Raw genomic sequence first — 27,158 nt, 5'->3', positions numbered from 1 at the left:
TTTTAAAGCAATTTGATATTGTTTGGGTTGAAACAATGTCCCATGAGTTACGAATCAAATGCATTGATTCCAAAATCGTAAGGGATTTCGATAGTTTGTTTGCAGTTAAGAGTTCCGAAGAGCTGTCACAGTCTATGTCACTAATGATTTTTTGAACAACCATTTTTCTGTAATGAAACTTGAATGATCTTATGATTCCCTGATCAAGGGGTTGAATAATAGCTGTAGTGTTGGGTGGCAAAAACACTAATTTAATGTTTTTCAAACTCAAGTCCTCATCAGCAGGGTGCGCAGAACAATTGTCTAAAAGTAAAACGACCTTTTCATTTTTCAGCTCCTTGTCCCATTCAAGAAGAAATTTTGTGAAGATGCTGGATGTCATCCATGCGTTATAGCTGTTGGCATAACTGGTGGGCAGGTGTTTTACTCCTTTAAAACATCGAGGTTTTAAACTCTTTCCTATCACTAAAGGATTTTTTTTCACAGTTCCTGTCATGTTGCATGTTAGCAGCACGGTTAGTCTTTCCTTCATTTTTTTACATCCACCAGTCGATTCATTTTTAAACAGCAGTGTGTGTTCAGGAAGTGCTCGGAAAAATAATCCTGTTTCATCTGTGTTGAAAATTTGCTCTGGTTTATAGTCTTTGATGAGTGTTGGCCACACGTCATTTACCCAATCGGCGGCAGAGCTAAAATCAGCATCTTGCTTTTCACCATGCAATTTACGATAGACAATGTTGTTGCGTTCTTTCCATCGGGTTAGCCACCCATCTGTAGCTTTAAAATCAGAATCACCAAATAAGTTAGCAAAGTCCTGTGCTTTGTGAAATAAAATTCCACGGGAAATTGGAATTCTTCGTTCGCGTGCATTTTTGAACCATTCTAACAGAGCCATTTCAATTTCCTCCGATTTTCCTTCACGCTTACGCTTTCTTGACAGATTTCCATTCTTTTTTATTTCCTCAGAAATATTTATCCTTTGTTTCAGAATGTTGAAAAGAGCAGTTTGGGAAATCCCTAATTTAATTGCAGCTTCACGTTGACTACATTTAGGAAGCTTATCATAGTTTTGCAACACTTCGAATTTATCTTTAAGACTCAAATCCTTCCTTTTCGGCATGCTGATAAAATTTAGCACCAAACGAACTTAAAAATGATATGTGCTCTAACTATAATTTACTCAAATGGCCTCGCCTAAATAATATGGAACATGCGCACAGACAGTTTTTGGAAATCTATTCATGTTCTCTGTTAAGATAGATAACAAAAGAAACTTCTTTCTCTCCCTTCTATGGTTCATTCAATAAAAAGTAAGATAAGAATTCAACCCCTTCGACCCCCTGTTGAATGAGATGGGTTTCTCCAAACTTCTTTCAAGTCAAGGAATTGACACTGTTAAATTGATTTCTATGAACTCGCCGCTTACCACCCACATTTTTCCTTAACTCTTACACTATGAATATCGCAGGAAAGTGCTAACCACACCAGTTTCACAGGCTTGTGAGTAACTATTGCTTCTTCTAAAAAAGTCTTTAAACTTCGAAAAATTAAAATTTTATAAATAAGGACAAAAGAAGCTGAAATATCGCACTTTTGATTTATTATGTAGTCAAAATTTTGATTTTAAAAAGCGGCGGTGTTGATTTTATTAAAGGATGTTTTTAACATGTATTAATATTGTAACGATTCGGGTCTTGCTGATTTGATTTTATAAAGCGGCTGATTTTATTATCCGGTGATTTTATTAGCGGCGGGCACTGTAATGAAATTATATGAATAATTTTGTATGATTTAAGACTGTGAGGTTATTAAAAAGTATAATTAAGTCGTAAAAACATAAAATAGAATACACAAGTATCATAGTCATAAATATATTAGAATGAAACAATTTTCAAAAAAATTAATATTTCTTTTCAAAAGTATAAAAATTTTATAAGCAAAGTCTAAAGTGTACATGTACCGTGAATGACCAAAATCAAAGAGAATGTCGAATTCCACCATTGAATGTCAACAATCACATATTCCCTTTGGTGAATGTACGAAATATTTGTTATAGCCCATTAGATATTAATTTATTTGTTGAGATTATTAAATTTATTCGATATTTTAATATCATCTGAGGATAGATAAGGAGTAACAGTGTTCACAGTACTGGATAAATGCATACTGGACAGTGCATTTGACCTTAAAAAACATTCATGTAGGGCATACTTTTCAAATATATACCAGGCAGTGGCCCTAAATCTTAAAAAACATTGATGTAGGGCATACCGCGCAATGGCACTTAACTAAACCAAGTATATATTTCTGACATTCACCAAAGCGACCAATCAATACCTCTGGGGGTACTGAATTGGAGATTGATCGTTCTCTGATTCAGGTCAAAATGATGATCTGTGGATGAATGAATGGGTCACACCCTATAAACGTGTATGACGTATGTGTGTGGCAGAAGTCGAACTCTTGGCCATGGATGGCGCTACTAGAAAACAAGAACAATGCACCCCTCTGCCTTAACAGGCATACGCCAACAACAACCAAAGCGACCATATAATTGTCAACATACACGGGAAGTCAATAACCAACAATATTGGTCAATCACAGTAACGTAAATACACTTTCTGTGTACTTGGAAAAGTACATTGTAAAAGTACATTGTAAAAGAACCTAGTAATTTCAACTAGTACATAAAGAATTAACAAAACGTAAAAGTTTGTAGGCTAAATGGATTTTGAAATTACCTTTTCATAAATGGAAGTGTTTAAAGCAGCAGTTTTAATCCAGACTTCTTTGTAAAAGGTCTCACTGACTGGGTCACGGATATCAATAGTCTTGCAACTTTTATCTAGAAGTCCTAAATGTTCTCTGAAAAATATTAAAAGTATCATACTTACTACCATAAAAAAGGAAAAAAAAGGTATATGAAAATTATAACCCTCTCTCTAGATTTAAAAATCCTGCTACAGGTCATAGAAGTTTTTACGTAACATAAAAAGTTTCAACTATAATCTTTTTAAGTTAAAGTTATTCCATTATCGAAATCTTCTTCCTTACTTAACATTAAAAACTAAACCCTTTCTCACACTTTATTATTCACATTCAGTCATTTAATCTACTTTTGGCTTCAAGTTATGCATTAATTAACATTTTATTGTTTTCCCTTTAATAAATGTGAGAAACATACTTTTCTCTCTATCTATTTTATACAACAATTGTAATTATCCAGGTTTTCATCTTTCCCTCTAAGATAAAACATTACGGGACAACTTTGCAGGATTTCCTCTAATTTTTATTGGAGAGCACTTCGATTTGTGTGTCACTTGAATGATTGTTCTCCATTAATAATGGTTAAGTAAATATTGATATCCTATCTCCCTGCCTAAGACCTGTTTTTATTCCTCCTCTCAGCAACAGCTTTGCATATATATATATATATATATATATATATATACGCACACAAGAAAACAGTTTTTGACCACGACAATGCAACCTCCGAAGAACTACAATATGTTTATGGTACTGAATGTCTTCCATAGGATTTACATTACAGAGGATCTTTAAGCAGAAAATTCTGAACATTATAAAAATTTAAATAAAAAATAAGTCTAGTTCGAAAACTTAACAGCATAAAAACTTAAGTGTGAATAACTATTATAACTTGAATATTAAACTAAAGACAAAAGTCTAAACATCGAACACTAAAAAAGATATCATTAGAGAGAATTTTTTTTAAATGTAAAATAATGGAGAAGCAGAAAAAAAAGGCAAGAAATATAAAAAAAAAACTTAACTAAACTCAATGGTGTTGTGATAGCTAATGGAAGGTTAAGGCCTACTGTTACTTGAAAAACAATAACTGTAACTTTAGAAGCAATTTGAAAATTTAAAAAATTAAAAAAATTCATTAGACAGAGAGTAAAAGTTAGTAGATACATTATGTAAATATTATTACATCACAAATTAGTAGAATTATATTTAATGCAAGCTACACAATGAGAAAGGAAAACACTTTTACCTAAACAGGGTTCGTCTTAAACTGCAAGCAAAATGACCCGCTTGATATGGTTTTCCATCCATGATTGCATTTTCAAAATCAACGTCTTCAAATATCATTGCAATTTCACTATCTCGATTTCCCAACAGGCTTCTGTCGTTGATGTTCGCAGATCCGATGATGACAGTTCGATCATCAGCGATCAGTAATTTGCTGTGAACATAGACCAGTTCAGATACCTAACAAATAGATGTTATAAATGGAATACATTAAAAAGGGACATATTTTACACACATGAAGAAAAAAACTAAAGAGGATCAACTTACAATTTTTTCATTTATAATATCATGAGTTCTGAGGCCATAAAATGTAATGTATGCGCTGGGATCACCAACTAAAAGATGTAAAAAAGTGTTTAGATTAATCAAATAACACAAATAAAATTATTGGTCATAAATGTGATTTGCACTTTTATTATATTTACTAAATTGAGTGCTACAAGTGAAGTGTCAAGTAAATAATTCTCCTATTAAAAAGAAGATTTTGTGTGCCTGAGAACCAGGGTTTGAGACGGTTTCTGATTTAAAAATAAAAAAAAGCAATTTATTTCATTTAAATCAGATTTTTATTTAAAATTTAAATTGGATTTTGTGAATTTTTTAAAGATGCATTAAAAAATTAAGTTTATAATTATATTATTTTCTTTACTAAAAAATCCATTTTCAATAATTATTTCTTACAGATACATTAAAAAAAGATTAAATTTTTATTTTGTTCTTAGTTCTTTGTTGCACTTTGAAAAATCCATAAGAATTTTTAAAAATATCATTTCAAAAATGCTCTAACTTATTACACACCAAAAAAATAATGTAATTTCACTTATTGAAATTTATTAACATAGTATTTTAACAATAAATTTTAAAACTAACAAAGTTCATCATTTAAAATATCACACATTTAAATGCTTCATAACTTTTAAAATCAAGGGTATTTTTTTTTTAATAAAAAAAGAACAATTTAAACGAATGATTTTAAAAAAAAACACACACACACAAATTAGTTGACTTAAATCAATGAACCTTGCTGAGAACTCATTTTTCTTTATTGCAGGGGTGATTGTATTCTATTAATTATTAATAAAATAAAGATAAGACTGTATTGCAGGGGTTTACCCTGGAATTCTGTATCACCTTCTGGGTCTAGAAACTAGGAGTAGGGTATGCTTTTTTTGTGAGGGTCTCAAGATCAATAGTCAAAAAGTTTTGATAGCGTTTTGAAATTTAAAGTAAAAATCAAGAGTTCTGCAATCAAATATTTAAATTTTGAAACATTCGCTAAATCGCGTTAACGAGACGTTTTCATACACGTGATTCTTCCGCCAATTTGATTTTTTTCCCTTTCGATTTGTTGGATTTTCACTGTTTTTTAATATTTGAAACAACTCCAGAAATCGCTAATATCACGATTCCTATTCACGGAATTTTAATATCAAGCATCGATTTTCGTATTTACCTGATTTGAAAGCTACACATTATTAGTATTAACGAGATTTAAAGCGATTCGTATTCACGTGATTTAAAAATCCAATATCGCTATTCGTATTCACACGATCTAAAAATTATGCATCGCGATTCACATTCACACGCGACTTAAAAATCCCATATCGCAATTTGTATTTTCGCGCTCTTAAAATCCAAAATCGAGAAACACATTAACGCGATTTTAAAACCCAATACCACGATTATTGTAACAGCCAAGTTTTTTCTTAAATTAGTTACTATAAAGGCGTGATATTCTTCATTGGTGGGTAATTTAATTATAAATTTTAGTTCAAAAATTTAGATTAAATATCAATAGTATATAAATTGATATCTTGTTATTGATTTTTTGCGCATAAAATTTTCAGAGTTTTTCAATTTGTTATCTGATTTAAGTGGTTATTCTGATATTTTGATAGCCCAAACAGCTCATTACACGATCACAAACCTATATCTGAAAAGGGTAGATAAATTTTTCGTGGGATTTTCCATCATATTAAGGTGTCAAGCAGGAATTAAACTTTATCCACTTGGGTAACAATCCAATTTAATATAGCATTGCTTGGAAAAACAATGCTATAAAGTAGTGAAGATGAACTGCAGTGAATCTCCAATCGATTTCAATTATTTCTACTCATTACCAACACTTAAATGCATTACCCCTTCTCTTGCACTCATGATTCATACATTCTTCTTCAGGATAAGTAGTTTAATTTCTCTACAATATTTATTTTATACTTGATTATTAGAACATGAAAGGGGTAACAGAATCCGCATAATATTTTTTTTTCAATAAAAGTAAAACAAAAAATTTTTTTTGGTTGCTATGTATGCACGCTTAATTGACGATCAATAATTTATTTTTCAGAATTAGCAATATAGTTTAGCTTTTTTTTAAAGTTTTAAGAAATTTTTGGATTTTTAAATCCGCAATACTTTTTTTTATTTTTGTAAATTTTTTTAACCGTCTTTTGCTTAACCCACTGCACGTAAAAAAATCGTATTTTTACCTGCAGTCAAGGACGCCGGCAGCGGGGTGCACTTGCACCCCCCTGGCTTTTTTTTTAAACAATTAAAGAGATACAGAACAACAATTTTGTAATAAAATTTTTTCATTAAAAATATTTTTATTCAAAAACAAATAATTAAGTAAGTATTGATACATAACAATTAAAAAAATTTCTAATCAAACAATAATTGTAATCGTCTTGCTTGTTATCCAAATCTTTTTATAACTTTTTCAATGAATTCTGAGTCACCTTTGATTCTTTTTTAATGCACACTGAGCATGCACAAACTTGGTAGATATCTAAGCTGCATTTTTAAATTTCATTTAATAAAATATAAATAATATTATATTTTCTATAAGTTATTTAGTTTAACAAAGGTGTAAAACACAAACTGACTTCTCACAACTGTAAAACTTCATCAACACAATAAATATCAACGTTAAACATGCACAAACACGTTAGTATACGAAACTACTGTTTGTAGTTATTTGTATTTCAAAGTCACTAGCTATGCCAGCGCCATCAATACAGTTTCCCGTGGCAAAATTTACAAGTACGAGAAATTTGTATTTTTTTTTAAATATCTAGTTAATAATGAGGAAATGTATGGTGAAAAAAATTAACAGATGAAAGTATACGTAATAACAAAACAAAATGTATTAACAGAATATTTTTTAAAAAAATTTTTCGAGGGGGGGGGAGTTTGTTAGAGGGTTGCACCCCCTTTTATATTATTCTGCCGGCGCCCTTGCCTGCAGTCTTCATCACAAACCAAAACTAGTTTTTCCATTCTATTAGATAGAGAAATAGTGTATTGGGGAGAAACTTTCCCTCAATTTTGCCCATTTGCTAAACCGCCAGTGGATTATTTTAATGATCACTGATAGAAATCTATGTTCATCTTACATCAATTAGAATACTTTTTAAGATTAGCAGTCAGTTGTATTCAAAATCAATGAAAAAACTAAAGATTAAAAAAAATAACATGAAAAAAATTTAATAAGCATTAAAACACTTAATCAATGCATAATTTAAATATATTCTGCTGATTGCAAATAAATCATTCCCGCAACAGCACATTGTCAGCTGGGGGGTCACAGAGGTTAAGGCTACACAATTTCATTGACCAATGGCATGATCATAGAAAATTTGGCCAGAATTACGCACAGGCCACTTTTACTTTACAGACAAGCTGGTACCTATTTTTATTTCATAACCGTCGTTGAACAGCCGGTCCAATTCTGGGCTTATGACTACCAATGTTCAATTTCATAGCCTTGTAGTTTTGAGCCAAACCCCATCAATCTCAAGTTGGGTGGGCTTTAAGATGCCACTGATTGAACACTAGTGCAGTGCCCGAACCACTGAGCCTCACTGACCCTTTGAGGCTCAGTGGTCACGCTGATCGTAAAAAGACTAAATTTCAAAGCCCCATCATTAAAAGAAAATAATAAACTAAAAAAAAAAATTGAAACACTTAAAATCATTCATAATGTGAAAAAGTACTTAAAATTTCTGTCTTTTGATCTTGATTCTTAGTTGGTATATTTCATACTCAATAGTTGTAGATTTACTTTTAATATCATAATATTAATAATTTTCAAAAACAAAGAATGGTAATAATAATAAAATTACAAAATGGGTAAGTTGCAAAGCACTGAATTGGGAGTTGACTGTTTAGCAATTTCATTTGTATTCGCTACACCAAGTGTTAAGAAAAATTATGATATTTCAAAAAGAGAGAGATAGTCTTTTGGTTAGAATACGATCCTTTTTAAATTTTAATTGTTTTCAATTCTTTCTAAATTAAATTGTTAAGTAAAATTATCAAGTATAAAAAGTTTTTAAAATTAATAAATCTTTATAAGATTATTTTAGGAAATATAACTAATGCACATTCAAATGTAAATTATTATAACTATGTAATAATTGTCGAATGGACAAAATTTATCCTCATTTCAATTAGAACTCCTCCAAACAGAAATTATATTAACTAGTAGCATAATTTCTAAAAATATCGAAGCTCATAATATCATATCTATATTTATTACATAACATCTGAAAATATCTAAGTTTAAAACTTTTAAGTTTTAAAAAATGTATTTTTCAAAGATATTGAAAAGGAAGAAAAAATCTTATTATACAGATACATTCAGACATTAAATACAAACACAAAATATAAGAAAGGCAACAAAATCTGTACATTTTATTAAATTTATTTTTACTTTGCTTTAAAAAAATTTTGCACTTTTCTTGTTTGTTTTTTTATTATCAGACAGCATCTATAAAAATATAATGCAAAAGCTGGTTTATTGTTAGTATTAAATTATTTTGTAACTTTAGAATAACTCTTAATTTTCTAAACATCTTACTTGTTTAAAAATTTAAAGAATTGATGATTAAAATCAATGATATTTTATTAAATAAATGAAATAATTAAAATATTTAATTTAATCACTAGATTTAAATTGCTGACAACTTGAAACATAAAAAATAACTTAAGTGTGTTAAAATACCTTCTCGCTGTAACCTCTGATATAACGAGTCTACTCCCCGGCAGATAGAAGCATAGTTCCAATGTGTAATGGCTTGAATAGCTGTACCAGTTCCAGTACCTATTTCTCCTTCAAAAGCAGGTAACAGGGGCATGACAACAAACACTCTAAAGGTCTCTTTTTCCCTAGGAAAATATTTAAAAAAGAATAGATATAAATACATGCATGTGCATGAGTATATATATATATTAGGTGGACCGGAAAGTAATGTGGTTTAGGTGTATTTGATATTTGTTATCAGGAATTTATTTTTAATCAATAATGCATTCATCCTTGTTAGCAACTAACTTTCAATGCCAGATTGAAAATGAATCGGAATTGATTGAGAAAAATAATTGGTTTTTAAGACTAACGAATATTTAATGCGAGAAAATGACATTACTTTCCGGTCCCCCTAATATATATATACAGAGAGAGAAAGAATGAGATAGTAAAAAATCTTTTGTGGCTTTACACAGAAACGGTTTTATTATAAAAGATGAATATTAAGTGTCGAAAATACAAATTAAAAAGATAGATACAAACTGCTGCTTGAAAGCTCTACTTAAGAAGCATTTCAAAAATAAAAACAGATCTTATAACATTCTTATAAACATTGAAAATTGTCTGAATACAGTTATAGTGCTTTAATAAATAAATATACATAATAAACAAAGCTTCAAATAAAATTACTAAACATAGAATCTTTTGCTAATGTTGACGTTGTAAAGCAAATTATTAAACAAAGACCACGAATTATCTGTAGGCCATGTTAAATGTACTTTGCATACTTCATTCTTTGTCATTGAAAAAAAAAACAAAGGTACAAGAAAAGTATCCTTATAAACATACCTAAGTAGTACATATAATCTTTATCAGCAACAATGCTACAGCTTCATTTTTTCACACGTTTTTTTTTCCAAAAATAAATAACACACCTTATTTTAAAAACTAAGAACTTACCATAAAATATCAATAAAAATTTGTTTGTATTAAAGTTGACTATAAAAACATTTTCGTCATCAAAGGAATGTACACGATATGGAAACATTAAAATTGCATTATATTGACCAAAAAAATTTAAACTAATGAAAAATGTTTTCATAAAGTTTTCAGTAAAGAATTTGGACTAAACTGCCATGAAAACTACGTGAAAAAGAAAATTCAATAACAATTCAAGCTATAAAAAAGCATTTTACAAGACATTCAAAAGCGTCATCTACATGCAAGAAGAAAAAAAAGAAGTAAAACATACTTATGTGCTTGCAAAATGCGCTGATAAAGTGTTTCACCAATTCCATTGAACACATCTTTGTGACCAGCAGCTTGCGTAATAAAGAATTGGTTCTAAATAAAAAATATATATACAAAAATATGTGACAGCTACTAAGCAAGCAGTGCAATTCTAAGTAAAAGGAAGTGAAATAAAAAGTCTCCATATGTAGTAAATGAAGTGAATATTTAAAACAGAGAATAAAATTATTAAAAGAAATAACACATTCACATAAAGGTATATTGAAAAGCAAGCATTAGAGAACAGCCAAATAACTAATCATTCTTTGAGTTCTAGGTTAAAAGATATTTGTGAATAGTAAACTACTCTTTTGACTACTTAGCAAACTTACTACTTAGCAAAAACTATGTGTTCATAATTTTGTTTCTTACGCATTACTCCAACTCATAAGGATAAAGGAAATAGGAACTGTACTGAAAACAAATTACATAGTTATAATTAAATTAAGAAGGAGTTAGATAATAATGTTATTAGACATTAGTAAAAAAAAAAAAGAAGAAAAAGAGATAAAACCTTACCTTATTTGATTTTTTATTAAAACTATAAATTTTAAAGCTTAAATAATCAGTGATTCCACTAGACTTTTGAAAATACAAGTTTTTAAGAGCCAGGACTTAAGTCCCTGTATACTAAAAGCGGGTCCCTATTTAAAATATGGATTCTCTATCTCTTTATCCATCTATTAACATCCCCTTTAATCAACTGATAAACAAAACAAAAAAATAATTTTAAAACAAGAAAAGAAAATAAGAAGAAATGATTGAACAATCAAGGCTTTTAAGTAGAGTGAATCAAACACCTGCATCAAGGAAAAGCAGCCACATAATACAAATTGCTTAGGTTTTTTTTGTACCCTAGTATCTTTCTAAGATTTTAGACAAATTCAGTCAAATTCCATTCAAATTCAAAATCAACAGCCACTTAACAAGTATTATGCAGTAAGAGAAAGCAGCTGAATTTTAGATCTACCGAATTTCAGAATCTCAGGTTTAACATCCCACATTACATTTTGGAGTGCAATTCAAGACATAGGCTATTATGTAAAACAAAACATAGTAATACTTAATGTACGAGTATGTGAGGGTACGGACATGAGATTCATGGAAGTTCATGCTACAATGTGTTTGCTTTTTCAGACAGTAAAACGAATTTTGACACATGTTACTGATTTTGATACACTGCTAACCATATTTGAATTCTTAGGTAGTTATTATTTTTTATACCCCAGTATTTTTCTAAGACTTTAGATGAATTTCAGGAAGTCACTTAACAAATATTAAGCTGTAAAAAAAAGCAATTGAATTTTAGGTCTACCAAATTTCAGAATCTCAGGTTTAATACCCCACATTACATTTTCATAAAACTTTGATGCATAAAAAGTTTTAGGCATATGAAAGTTTTATTTTGAGTGTAAAAATCTTACCTCAATATAAACATAGTGCTTAGCATTACGTATCACATCTAAATAAGCAGTATGAATGGAATGTTCCATTGTTTTTATACCACCTGACCAAGTACTGACACTCCGAAGAACCTAAGAAAAAAATTATTAAATTTTAATTTTGATTTGAGTTTAACTTTTTCAATAACGATCAATATAAATTTTTAAAGTAGGCAACTAATCAATATAATTAACTTTGATTACTGAAATAACAATGTATGATTAAAGTGCCGATTCCTAACAACAAAAACTGTTGATGTATAAGTACAAGGATAAAATAGCTTTAGCTAAAGTAATAAGTAAATTTATTATTTAATAAGTTGAGAAAACAAAATAAATTTCTTAATTAGGACATTAATTTTTTAAAAAAAGTTTAAAACAGTTAAAAGTTTAAAAAGTTAAAACATAATGGAAACACTAGAAATAAACAGTCTATTTAAAATAGAAGAAAGTGAATTTTCTCATTAGCAGTTTAACTGATATTCTTCAACTTCAAGTTCAAAATTTAAAAAACTCAAATAAATTTTTTTGGCTTGGACAAAACATAGCTAAGGTGTTACAGATATAGCTATTCTCTCGAATAATCTAATATTTTCAATTCATTTTAGTAAAAAATAAATTGAAATACTTATTATGCTCTCATAATTTACTAATTATGCGATTGATTTCTGACTTATGCTTTATTTACAATTACTGTTTCAAAATTCTTTCACTATGCATACGTTTTTGAAAGTTTTAGCCACTTTTTATGTATTTTTTTTCCATATTGTTTAAAAAAAGACTTATTACCCTAATGTTTAAACAATAGCAAAACAATCCTTCTTCACAACTAAATTGTATTCAATTTAAATTCTATAAAGTAAACAACTCTTTAAAAAATATTTTCAAAAAAATTATTTGCAAAAAGGATTCTTTTTCTCACCCATTAATTCTAATTAAAGTTCAGAAAGAAATTTTTAAAAAATTATTTTACATAGGTGGACTATTCATGGTATTAACCTTTTCATGATGGGAATTGTAAATGCATGTTTATTATTAAGGTCTGGAGTCTTTTACACAAGAACGTCTAAGTCCAAAGGTTTTTTTCCTGTCAAACCTAAATCCATGAAATTACCTAAAGATGACCGTATTTGTTAATGTAGACGGTGAATGACATATGCAAAATATTATTTTAGTTACATACTTCATTTTTTTCTTATTTTATGACATTTTTGTAACAATTTTTTTTCAGTATTTATTTCCCATTAAAATTTTGACATTATTAACTTTGATTGTTTTGATAAATTTCTCAATTTTGATAATTTTTTCAATTGACTCGTTAAATTTGTAATTTATAAAATGAAAGTAAAAAACAAATAAAGTAAGTGACTTTTTAAGTTGAATTTTTCAATTATTCTAATAATTTGAATCAGAGTTGTACAACATACTGATTTTAAAGAGCATTCATAAAGAATGTGATTCAGAACCATTTCTTTCCCCTCTTGTTCATCAAAAATCGTGTGGATGTGAGTCATATGTATCTCATTTTGAGTTGAAGGTCAAATCTACATACATCTTATGGATAAGCAATGCCATAAGGTGCCTAAAATTATAATTTGTAAAACGTTCCAGAACACTGTCTTATGATTAGAGTCCCAACAATGTTGGGCAATAGATGACATTGTTGGGACTTAATTTTAATTTTTCCTCCTCTAAAGTCATTCAAAATTGTTCCTCAATATATGATTTAGATTTTTATGAGTCTTATCATATTTTCAAAAATTCCAAACTGTTGGTCAATGACCTATCAAGTGTTCCTTATATTTCTCCTGTTTGGAAATCTATGATAAAACCTAACTAACCCCCCCCTTTTTTGTTCCTTGCTTCCTATTCGTCGTCTTCCATTCACCCTTCCCTCCTATTGGCCGTTGGTCTAAACCCTCTTGTGACGTCATCTTTCTATATATATTTACTCTGTTCTCTTATTGTTTTCTGTTGCACTGATGAAGGTTGCCCTTTGAGCATCCGAAACAGCTGTCTGGTTTTAATAATATTTTTGTGCTCTTTAACGTTGTCTACCTTAGTTCGTATTTTAGCACAAAGGTCGCCCACTTGTGTATTTAACAAAAATTATATTAATCCTATATATGCTGTTAAAGGTTAATACATATTAGTTGAAAATCAAAGGAATGCATAAAAAAACACTGTTTCTAGAAAATTACATTTAAAATCTGCGAACACTTTCTACATTTACACACACATAAACACAAAAATCACTGCATCTTTCTCATTTATTAATTTCAGCTTATACTTTTGGAAAAAAAATCCCAAATAAGCCTTCTATCAAAAAAACGCAAAGTTGAAAAAATATAATAAATAGAGATCAGTAAAAGTAAGCATAAATGAAAACTAACCTGACAATTAGCACAGAAAAGCTTTTTCGTAGAGCTGATACGTAAACGTGGTATATTGTCACATCCTTCATATGATTTTGGTAGTAGCCAAGGGTATCTGTCATAATATTTTGCTTTTTCAAACTGAGGGACATTAAGTTCATTACTGAAATTGAAATAAACTATCTTTTTTCTTTACAACTAGCAACATATATATATATATATTAGCATTTAATAGCCCCAAAGTTTAAAAATAAAATATATAACAAATATTTTAAAGAAAAAATGCATTTAGGAACTGTTTTTAAATGAATAATGATTCTACCTCAAAAAAAGAAGAATGTTAGTCCTATTTATATGCCTCTCACTATTTTGAACACAGTTCATGCAATGCATTGTATTACTGCAGGGCTATGTCAAAATTACAACATGTTGTTAGAAAATTCTTTGAAATGTAATATGGAATGTTGTAATAATAAATCCAAATGTTTTCCCAATTTAACTGATTCAAATTTTTTTACGTAAGTCAATATTTTCATTATCTGAAGGAAATTTATCAACACTCATGACAATATCATATTCCATAATAACAGAGACATTACTGAATTTGATATTCATCGTTGTCGATAATTGTTATATATTCATTATTCCTTGCAAGGGATGATATTATGAGAATACTTTTGAAATATTGTTTTTGCGGTGTAAAAAATATCATTGTTTTACAATATATTTCCCAGTTCTACTTTGATCAAAAAACTTTAGTATCTTGTCATATACATCCTTTTTGATATTTTAAACATTTTTGTCTTAGCCATTATTTCTTGGCTTTCTATTAAAAGTTTAATGAGCCTTGTCCATAATACTCTACACAATATTAATAAAAATTGCTTACATGGAAATTGTATCTATGAAATATACCACTTAAGGTCAACATTTAAAGAATATTGCTTACATGGAAATTATATAAATGAAATTACCATTTAAGACCAGCATTTAAAGAATATTGCTTACATGGAAAATGTATAAATGAAAATTACCATTCAAGATCAGCATTTAAAGAATTTTTTTTCCTAATTTTATGATAAATGTATAATTTCAAATTTAAGTACACGGATGCATGTTGAAAAGTAATGAGTAAACCCTACACTATATGTGACCTATAAAACACTTTTTTTAAAATGCTAGAAAATGTCCAAATTAATTTTTAAAATGGTTTTTAATTGTTAGATCATATTTTATTTTTAACAACATAAATTTTATATTTTTAAAACAATATAACATTTTTAAAAAATTAAATTGTACCTCAATACACGAAAAATATAGATTATTCAGGGAATTTATTTTACATAAATATAAAAAAATGTATACATATAAATTGCATATTTATTATTGACTATTATGTAAATTTCTTCAAAATTTTCTTCTTAAAAAGCAGAATATAAATTTTGAAAGGAAAAGGGGGGGGGACAGATAACATTCAACCTTGGTAAAGAATACTTACTCCAACATATTTTGAGATTGTGGTTTATAATTATATACAGAAGTATATACACAAAAAAATATGAAAAAAATGATGCAGATTTGAAAACAAAATTCGCAATTTAAAAACACTAATAATAATGAAAAATCTTATACATTTTAAAAGAAAGCAACCAATATATTTTAAGAGCTTTGAGATCAAACACATTTTAAAAAAAAGTTTTAAAAATTTTATAAATTAGCTTAAAGTTTAAATAAAAGATTTTATTGAATAATAAAAAAAAGCTATAACTTTTTGCTTGTCCTAATTTTTGTTTTGTTTTATATCCATTTTTAAATCAAAATATTTGGAATTAAGTTCTAAACCACTAATATGGGTTATTAGACCATTTTAACTCATGCCAGTAAGTTTGAATGTTACAGAATAAAGTAAAACTTTAGTCAAAATCAGCTAGTTTCACTGATGCAAGTCAAAGATCTTAATAGAATGATTGATATTTTAAAAACAATCAATTTCTCTGGTTGAAAAACATGTTATGGGAGTAAGAATGGAAAATTATTTTATACTAGCAAGTCTTTAATTATGAAAGTTCTTAATTTAGTCCAGATGAAAAACATCCAATCCTTCTTCGTAGAAGCTCTAAATTTGCAGAACTTTTAATAGAGGATGAATATGAGAAAATATTTCGCAGAGGTATCTCAGCAACATTAACAAGACTACAAAGACAATTTTGGATTGCAAAAAGAAGAAAATTGAAAAAGAAAGTGATTTACAAATTCCGCATACGTCAAAGATATTCTTAAAAACCAGACAATCAAATCTCTTCATTTTTGCCTAAAGATCGAATTTTGGAAACACCAACATTTTCCGTAAATGAAATAGATTTTTCCGGCTCAATCTATGAAGAAAAATCTACAACAATTATAAAAGCATATGTCTGTCTACCTATATACTTGTGCAGTTACGAAAGGCTTACATTTGGATTTGTTATCGGATTTAAGTACTGAGAAATTTTTATTTGCCTTAACTCGTTTTTTATCCAGAAGAGGCAATATATATACTGTCAATACACACAATGCTAAAACTTTTAAATGTGCAAACTGAGAAGTATTACTTTTCTTCTCCATCTCCAAAGATCACATAGCACAAAATTTCATGACTAATAAGAAAATTTGGTTGGAACATGTACGAACGTGCTACCTGGAGAGGTGGTTTTTACAAAAGAAAGGTAAAATCACTTAAAAACTGCCAATGGAAAGTCATTTCCTTCCTAAATTTGATTTTCTGAATGGCACTAAAATATCAGTTAATAGGCTCTTCTGTTAAGCTCATAATTTGTAATAATCAATAAAAAGAAGACAAACATAAACATTTAATTACAACGTGTGAAACATACTTTCGTAAAGTTCCATCTTTGTATAAAGTGTCGGGCAACATCCCTGGCAGCTGCTCCTTGAACAAAACATCCAATATCGTGCCATGGCATCCTGGGTGTTGTGTGCCGATCAATCAGATCTTAAAGAAGAGAAAAAAACAATTACAAGCTAATAAATATAAATTGGCTTCACAATAACTTATAAATGCTTTTTCTTAATTGAGAATTAATTCTCAACACCTATAATGATTTGAAAAAAAAAATGTCAGAAAAAGCTTTTAGAATTTTAGTTTAACTTTATTACCTATATTTAAAAACATACTTTATAAGCTTAAATACACGTGACATATTCAAACACAACACTGTAGAAGTTAAATGTTTTTTTTATCACCATTTGTATCAGAAAACCGAATAACGGAATTTTTGAGTGCTTATGTACAAACCAAAAGAGCACTCTAACATCGTTTCAAGGAACATCAAAGCTGCATCAAGTATTCCCCCACTTTTCTATCGTGAAACACAACTGAACTCAGTGCTGTAGTTGGGAGGGAACTGAAGGGATCACATTTCAAACCCATTTCCTTTCTTTTGCATTCCTTCGCTTAGTTATTTATTATATATATATATATATATATATATACCGAAGAGCCATTACATTATGACCACCCTGCTAATGACATGTAGGACCACCTTTAGCCCTCAAAACAGTTAGCACCCGCTGTGGCATAGATTCCACAAGGTGCTGATAGGTAGTCTGAGGTATCTGGTACCAAGCGCTCACCAACTGGTCCTGCAATTCCCTCACATTGGGAGGGGATAGCGTGGCAGCACAAATTTGGTTTTCCAAGTAGGACCACAAATGCTCTATTGGATTAAGATCAGGTGAATTTGGGGGCCAAGACATGACTTGAAAGTCACTGGAATGTTCCTCGATGATTCGACCTTATGACTAATGTGCCCCATGAAAACATTGTTCCTGGGCGAGAAGCCATGAAAACCTGGGCGAGCCCATTGTTATAGATGGAGGGTGGTCATAATGTTATGGTTCTTCGATGTGTATATCTTTATATATAAGACGAGAGTGGAATGATAACACATAGCCAATCACAGAAGACTTCTGACTAGTAACGCACAAAACAGCCAATCGAAATTGAGAACGCATGTGTGTGTAAAGGTAATAATTTTTAATAATGCTGTCTGCAGAAATGTTACAAATAAACTTACCAGCAAAATCTTGTTGCAATTGAATGTGTGAAATATATTGAACAGAGTTTACTTTAAAATACTAATCTTTTATAAAAAATGGATCGCCGTGAATATCTTAGGCGAAATCAACAGCGACATAGGGCTGAACATTATTTAGCAGTACAAAATTACCGGGAAAATAATCGCAGTACTATCAATATGCGACAGCGAAATGAGCGGCAAAGAAACGTTGAAGAGTCAAGACGTTTAAATGAAAACTAATAATATGGAAAAGAAATTCATAAAAAATTTTGCATATAAAGAGGTTTCGTAAATAATTTTTATTTTTTATCATTGTTTTTTCTTACTTTCAATTGTTTTTCACTTACTTTCAAAAAATCGTTCAGCCAGAAATATTAATTAACAGTTCATATTTGCTTGAAATATTTCTTAAATAATGCATAAAAGTGCAAATCATTGGTACACAAAATGATGTGAAAAGAAAAATCAATGAAAAATGTACATAGCTAGGTCTTGTGAATATTCAGAGATCTATTGTAAATAATTTTTAATTTTATTGTTTTCACCTTATTTTTTTATAACAATTCTGACAAAAATTTTTATTGATCATTAATAACATAATTATTTCATTTTACATTTGTTTTTTATTCGTATTCAATATGACATAAAAATTAAATTGCTTAATTTAATTTGTCGAATTTCAGTTACATATGTTTTCTTTACTTAATTTGCTTTTTGTCTGATTGAAACCAAAATATTTTGTCAGTTGACATTATTGTAGTTAATTGGGCAATTACTTGCAATGGGTTTTGCTTTTGAACTATCACTCAGCATCAACTTATTAATATTACATGTTTTAATTTGTTTGCTATATTTTAAAGTTTTTTTTAATTAGGTTTTAATTGTTTTCAGTACAAAATTTAAATTACTGGGGGGGGGGGGGCAGATGAAGCACCATATAGGGAGCGTCCGGCATCCTACAAGATCTACAATGATTTGAGTTAGTAGGGGTAAAAATATATATGGGTTTCCCCTTGGCGAAATTGCCGAATTATGTTTGGCGCCATTCCTCATTGCGCGGAACACCGTGGTAACAGGAATGGCTGCCAAAATATGATGACATTTCAATAAAACATTGGAAAATCTCAACAAAACATCAGCCAAAACTTTATAAAATTGCAATGAACCCGATGTGAGCAAAATTAATAAACCCAAGAAAATGCATTTTGAATCGAAACGAAAAGTAATGGAGTAAGCACAAAAAGAAAAGGAAAAAAAACTCACTTAAATATCCTCAGATTTAGGTGCACCAAATTCTCTAATAGCAGTTAGATACTGTCTAAATTTATCACAAATAGAATCTGTGTACCTCCATCGCTACATAAATTCGGCGAAATACGAATAGAAAATTGCGTCTGTGGTACCAGCCGTTATCCAACTTAGAACGAGCGGATCTCTGAAATCACATATACCGTTGAACATTTAAAAATAACGCTAAAATCTAAACCAATCAGAATCACGATTGGATTTCAACATAGCCCAGGTTGGTGATCAACCGCGATCACAACTTGGTGAGAATCAAGGGGCACCCTCAAATATAGTCAACCCGAGTTAGGCTCTGCCACGTGTGTTTCGAATACGGAGATTAATCTCCGGCTAATGCCCTATAGTAATGTGTTAAATAATATTGCTTCCTCGCTTTACATAAGTTTAGAATATTGTTTGTATTAAAATTGCTTTATAGAAGCTTATAGTTCTATCATATTCTCTGTATGTGATGTTGGTGCAGAAAAATTGCCAGCTTATCTCCAGGAAAACGACTTTGATTTTCTTCGCGAAGCGAACAAAAATTTAATTGCGAGCGGTAGCGAGCAGGGGGCGGAGTCCTCTAGTATATATATATTCCTTTTTTTTTTTACAGAATGAAACAAAAATTTCTGTTTGGTTCTGGAGAAAAACATTTTCCCACCAACAGAAGTGCCGACTGTACAACTCACATTCAAAAGCCGAATTGAGCTTTGCAATCTGATGCTTATCCAGTGTTTAATGAGAACAAAACCTTTGTTGCTTTCAGTTAATTTCATGCGTTTTGTAAAATTTTGTATACTAAATGAAATTATTTTTCTTTAAAACTCTGTTTTACACATTTTATAATCTGGTAAGCAAGGAAATCAATTTAAGAATAAATATGATCAACAATAAAGGATAGACTCGTGGAGTTCACTCACTTTTCATTTGAATAAAAACACTTTTAAAGTAAGTAACATGAGTTATTACAAATGTGAAATATGTGTGTTAGAATTTAAGTGTCTCTTACACTTAAATTCTAACTAAACAAATCTGAATCTTTTTTTTTGTGTCTATGCATATGTATATTTTCTACCTTCTAACTACCAAGGCAATGTATTTAACAAATAAGTAGTGCATAATACTTTTCAAGCGCTAATGAAGAATTGAGTACTCAACTCACTCAGCAATATTTTATAGAAATTTATATAGTTTATTATATTCAATAATTATTTTATCAATAGTTTTTATAATGAATACACCAAAGATAAAAATAACGTTAATTGGAAGAAAACCCTTTTTTAAAAAAAAACATAAATGTCTGAATTTTTATTCCAAGCTGGCCAAGTAATTTAAACTGGTCGTTTTTTAGCAAATCAAAAATCAGTCAACCATGACTTACACCCTATAGATGAGAGTTCCCCCAAATATTTTTTTCCAGCTACAGCACCGACTGAACTGAAGGTCATAAGTTCAATTTTTTTCTCATCTAACAGCATTCATAATTGTAGTTTATACATTAACCTGGATTTTGGGGACAATTATCACATCATCAAAGCACCTATACCGTTACAGCTATACCATATTTTTTAAATATTAGGATCAGTCATCAGTAATTCTTTAAACTTTTACTGTCAATTTAATGTCATCGCTTAAAACTACATATTTATCTCTCTGTTTTTCCGAACCTCTGTCATTTGTCCCACTGATTAAGGTGGACTTATGTGACATTGAAACTTGTAGAGGTTTTAATCTAAGATTTTACAATTTGTGGTTTTTAAACATTGTTTTTTATCTCATTTGTTTTTGCCTCAAAGGATTACTCTTTATATTTTATCAATCACTTATTTACTGCTTCAGTATAATAAATACAATATAAGTAATGTTGATTCCCACAGTAGGTTTACAAAGTATACATACATTATTTTTGAGGTTAAAAAAAATTAGCAGTTTTGAACATGTTTTGTTTTCTACATACAAAATAAAGCGTTAGCTTTTTAATAAAATGAAAAATTATAGTAAGCTTTTAATAATTTTCCTTGAAAAAACTTTTTAATAATTTTTTACAGCTAAAAAACTTTTTACAACTAAAGTTTTAAAATGAACTTTAAACCTGCTAATGCTTTGACTAAAAAAGAAATTCTTTAAAATATTTGAAAAAGGATCAGATTATTAATTCCTCTCCTTCAGAATTTTATAATCATAATCTCTATTTTTTTTCCTTCAACTTATTGATATTAGTTTGAAAAACTCATAGTTTCCTGATATCAGTTATTTATAGAGTTTCCATCTTATGTTTTGACAAAATGAAGGAGCCCCAAATTGACAATTCAAGATTAGCATCCTAGTGTAAAATAAATTTAATAAAAGTCCAAAAATTTCATTCAATAAAAATATAAGATAAGAAACTTTAATATTATTATGCATACCCTGGTAAGGTTTATGTAGATGCTCAAAATCTTTAATTATAAAATTGATGTAGTCTTTACCAATCCATAACTTAGCATTTCCCTGTAATCCCAATTCATTTAAGGCAACTTCACTACTCGTTCTTCTCATATCTGTATCAGGTAGATCCAAGCTGCAACAACTTTTCTTTTAGTGTCAAGTTATGAAATATTAAAAAATCAAATTATATGAAAAAGCAACACATTAAAGAACAATAAAGATCCATAAAATTTAATCAAAAACATAGATTAAAAAAATGCTCACAAACCAAGAATTGTAGGACCTGACTATCATCAGTGACATTGTTTATTTATAAATGTGACATTGTTCTATTTATTTTTATAAACTAAGAAATACATTTTGATTTGATATACAATTTTGCACAGGGTGTAGCAGCTTTTCATTTTGTCACTCTCCATGTTTAATAGATGTGTTGCACTGTCAGCTCTTCCATCTTAATTTTGCATTACACGGCATTTGCGTGAGTAAATTAGTTAAAGAATGCAAATAAAGAAATTAATGAGTAATTACACAAATTTATTGCTGCTATTTTTGACGTTGCAAAAATTTTCTTTTGAGTTGAACTACATTTTATTTACCAAGAGTGGATACTTGTTGCGATACTTAAAAATAATTTATACCAATGAAATAAATAGTTTTTAAGTGCTTCCATCACTAAACTTAAAACAGATTAAGAACATTTAGTTTTCACTTCACTTTCCACAATTTTTGGTAAACTTATGGGGATAAAAGTAAATATTTGTCAAAAGTAATTAGTTCAAAACAAATAATAGTTAATTTAGTAAACAGTTGATAACAGTAAACAGTTAATTTGAACTTCTACACACAATAATCTGAAAATTATGAAAATCTATAAGCGTATGCAGCTTTTAATTTAAAATTATTTTTTTAAGAAATGTAAGAAACTGGCATGAGAAATCACTTTTATTAGAAATAAAATTCTTTGAAAATCAGTGAAAAAGGTAACTAGAAGGCAAAATTAATTGTAAATTTCAGGTTTTCATACATTTCAGGTTTTTAAATAAATAAATAACTTTATTTAAGAAAATGAGTAGAATAATATATTTACCTGTCACATTTAATATCTTGTAATGAGTCTAAAGATTTGTTGTGAGCTTGCTTTTTTAAACCCTGTAACCGCTAAAATGAGAAACAAGTGATTTTGTAAGTCAAAAATAAATTTAAACAATTAAAGCAGAAAAGATTATTAAAAAAGTTCATGTTTAAGAAAAATGTTTTCAAATTAATCATCTTAGACGATTTAATTTTTATCACTTCAGTATAGTAACTGTTTATGTTATAGTAACTGTAACTATTTAGACTCAGTTTTAATTTGAGTCTTGAAATAATTATGCTAGTTTAAAAGAAATGTGATCTACTATGAAGAATATTGTCTTAAAAAAACATTTTTTTTAAAAGATAATTTCAAAGAAATTGAAGCAATGTTATAAATTTTAAAAATAATAGGAATCAGTAATTAAAGTAATTTTACACACTGGGTGATAATAAACAATATTTTTCAAATAATTTTATTATTTTTTGGGACTATAAATGTGATTTCCATATTATATCATTGCTAAAGTTTTCCGATATAACGTGGCATACAGACTACAGAACTTTTTAAAACATAAATTGAAGAATGCACCAACTAATACGATATCTGTTTTTTTGGAATAATCACCAATAAGCATCAGTTGCAGCATTTTTATTTTATTTGCACAGTATTTACAAAATAAATTGTGAGAATAATTTTTAGAATACTGTAATCATGTTAATTTAAGGAAATTTATATTTCCCAAGGTATTTCTTAACTTTAATTCTTAAGTTAATATAATATTTATTAATTACTTATGAAAGGAACAACTAAAGGAAATATGAATGGGATATTAAAGTAAGGTCCATGGTGGATATCACTTTACTGTATAAAGATTAAACATTGACAAAAATATATTTATTTTTAAATCGACATACTGCACATGACACTTCTCTTTTGGTTACTAATTCTGCATTAAATTTACAACTACGACACTTATAAAATGTATAAATTGTAATTAAGAAACATACCACAACTGCTTGCATAACCATCTTTGCCTTTAGTTTCCTTGAAGTATATTTCTTTTTAGCACATTCGTCATTATCTAGGGCCCTCAAGTGGCTTGTAGGATACTCGAGCAGCTCAGGTTCATGGATTTTCTTCTCTTCTTCGGATGAGGGTGTTAAAATCTGAGACGAGGTCGGAGTTGGTGACTGGACTTGAATTTGAACTGGATTGAGGTTCCCAGGGCAGTCAATTTCATCATCTGTTGTGCTTCTGTCTATTGAAATTTGAGGGGGCTGAGGAAGGAGAGAATGGCGGGCTAATTTAAGACGCTATGTTAGTAACGAATGAAGTTAATGGAAAGAACAAACAAAATAAAAGTTTAATGTTAATTAATTTTTTAAAATATATATACATATATGATCATTAAAAACTAATTTTTTCATAATTAATGTCTTTAGTCAGATTTATTTACTACAAAACTACTCTGTCAGATTTATAAACAGCTATTACAGAATTTCTGCAGTTTCAGAAAATATTTTTCCAATTGATAGTTACAGTAATGTATTATTTTTTCAATAAATTAGAAAAATGTATTTTGTAAAATTTGAGCTCCAGTAATATTTACATGTATTATTCAACAACTGCTAACATTTTGACAGTATGGAAATGTATTTTTAAAAAAAATTTTATCGCATGCTTATGAGGAAATGCTATTGTAAAAAACTTTTCATCTGTTATTGTGAGAACATGTTTGTTTCATTTCATCACGTAATTAAAATTTTTGGATAACCCTTTATTCAGCATCCTGGTTTTATACAAGGCTGAAAGAACGGGAGAAACTGATAGCAAAACCATTACGTTAATAGTTGGTTTTCGTGGGATGTAAAATAAGCTCTTACAGTTCTTAGATAAAAATTATTTATCATTATTTATTTATTTACATTTTTGTTAAAAAACAGCCCTTCATATTTGTTATACCTGCTAAAAAAATATTAGTAGGTACGGATATTTTAATTTTCCTGAAAAGCTAAACAAAAAAGGTTTTCTTACTAGTGCTTGCTCTTTTCAGTGTCAATATAGATTAACTTTTAACCTTGGTCTCATAATAAACTAAGCACTCAATATATTACTCTTAAAATTGTAAAAATTTATTTAATTAACTTTCATTTTAATATAAAACTCAAAAACTAATGCCATTAATCTACAAACTGAAAAATTGGAACATAGGTTTTTCTCTTTCTATGTAAAAATAAATTATCAAAATAAATACATTTTTCTTATTAAAACAACAAGTTTGTTTTTGATTTATTAATGTAGATGTTGCATAAAAATATTTACCAAATTACTCAATTTTGCTCCTAATTCTACCTGAATTTCAGACATGGAATGAGACCTACGTAATTGAACCATTGTTTCAGAAATACTATGATTAGTCTTTACTTCTTCCATCAATGTACCTTGGCTAATTCTCCTGGCTACTCCACCAAGATCTGTCAGTCTACAGTAAATGTAAAGAGAACACATAAATAATTTCAAAACAAAAAGGTTTGTCAATAGAATGAAATTATATTTTAAGTTTTTTCCATCTAAATTTTCTTTACTAAAAGAAGAAAAAAACTTTTTCAATTTCTTTCTGATTTGAATGTGTAACAAATAATTTAAAATTTAAATTAATAAATATTTAAATTGAAAAAAAAAATACTCTTTAATAACACTTTTTTCACAAATTTTTTTCATAATTAAACAAAAAAATTAAAAGTAAATTAACAAGCCATGAAATTAAAAAAAAATATAATAATAAAAAATAAAGTTTGGTACATTAGAGATAAACATGACTCTAAAAAGGAAAATGTAATTCAAAATTGTTGGAAAGACAGGTACCTACAACAAAATAGCTGCCAAGTTTTGTCAATAATCAGACCAGGCAGTGGTACAGGTAAAAAAATAATAATTATAGATTGGGACTAACTGGAATATATGTAGAGGTAAATAACTAAATCTTAATTCTTTTAAAAAAATTATTGGGATTGGAAATAGCACTTGGCAATTTCAGTTGGTATAAACTGGTATTGATCAGAAATATGCTTTTTTAAGTGTGTTTCTCAGAAACATTAGGTGAGAAAGAACAAATATTATAGATAACATTAAGAGAATAACACTTCAAATAGACATATACTACATCTACACTGAACATATACTTCAAATAGACATATACTAGTTTTATGTATCCAACAATATCACTATACATAAACAGCATTAGAACAAGAGATGAAATAGAATAAATATATGTACTTTTCTTCTTTAAAAAAAAGTATTGTGAGCAAAAGGAATTTTTAAAAAAATGAAAACTAGCAGGTAAAAGGTATTGAAATTATAAAAATAAATAATTAATATTCCAAGACGCGCTCAATTTTACATGAGTGTGCACTTTGTAATTTTTACGACAGCTTTTATTTACCGATTTTGGAATGGAAAATGAAATAAATAAATGAATATTGATAATAAATATGTCAAAAAATAAAATAACCTTATTGTTGCAAAATACAAATGATGTTGCTTTCAAATGAAAGTAAATTATTAATAAATGCTCATATATTAGTCAGATAGAAAGCAAGGCTGTATTTTATCATAGATAATTTAAAATTGAACTAATTTTAAAATTCAAGATCATATTAATATTCCTCAAAGGCAAGTATAAACAATTAAAAAAAGGAAACCTTGGTAGGAAAGATTAAGTTTAACATTATTTATTTCAGCAAAGAATTTTACTATGAAACTAATTTTACTAGTCGAAAAATAAACAGCTAGTAACAAAAACTAGTTTATTAATTTTTATTTCTAAAAATTAGAAATAAGAGAAAATAATAGACTAGTAATTACACAAAGAGAGTAAAGTAGAGTAATAATAGAAAAATAGAATTCTAATGAGATTTCTCAGTGTTATAAGTTCATATTGCTTTCCATTCAAATAATTTCAGTAATCAGCTAAGGCATGTTTTGATTATCCGGTGCCCTCACTCGAGAACGGTACTTTTGCATTTAAATGGTGTCCTTTTCCCCTATCGTGTGTAACAATCCAAAGTATGCCATCACTTCCACACTTGACGTAGCAAAACA

General features: G+C 28.7%; 1 protein-coding gene across 6 annotated transcripts in view; it reads right to left on the bottom strand.

The window, feature by feature from the left end:
* The window catches only part of Pld (Phospholipase D), a 50,734-nt gene that overhangs the window by 3,255 nt on the left and 20,321 nt on the right, over window positions 1–27,158 (bottom strand). For 3 of the 6 annotated variants that reach the window (XM_016055484.4, XM_043049568.3, XM_016055486.5), the window contains exons 13-24: window positions 25,380–25,539; window positions 24,065–24,370; window positions 23,070–23,140; window positions 21,961–22,112; window positions 17,060–17,178; window positions 14,205–14,327; window positions 11,794–11,904; window positions 10,332–10,423; window positions 9,059–9,222; window positions 4,321–4,388; window positions 4,016–4,233; window positions 2,742–2,865 (exon numbers count right to left, since the gene is read on the bottom strand). In XM_016055484.4, coding sequence (XP_015910970.2) covers window positions 2,742–2,865; window positions 4,016–4,233; window positions 4,321–4,388; window positions 9,059–9,222; window positions 10,332–10,423; window positions 11,794–11,904; window positions 14,205–14,327; window positions 17,060–17,178; window positions 21,961–22,112; window positions 23,070–23,140; window positions 24,065–24,370; window positions 25,380–25,539 — 1,708 coding nt within the window. The remainder of the gene's footprint in view (window positions 1–2,741; window positions 2,866–4,015; window positions 4,234–4,320; window positions 4,389–9,058; window positions 9,223–10,331; window positions 10,424–11,793; window positions 11,905–14,204; window positions 14,328–17,059; window positions 17,179–21,960; window positions 22,113–23,069; window positions 23,141–24,064; window positions 24,371–25,379; window positions 25,540–27,158) is intronic. The other 3 variants (XM_016055488.4, XM_071180757.2, XM_071180758.2) reach the window with 1 other exon arrangement.

Source organism: Parasteatoda tepidariorum, chromosome 8 (genome assembly GCF_982258835.1).
Source record: "Parasteatoda tepidariorum strain Cologne lab strain chromosome 8, Ptep-v5.0, whole genome shotgun sequence".
NCBI lineage: Eukaryota > Metazoa > Arthropoda > Arachnida > Araneae > Theridiidae > Parasteatoda > Parasteatoda tepidariorum.
Note: the sequence above shows the minus strand (reverse complement) of the source record. Positions and strands in the feature narration are given on the sequence as shown.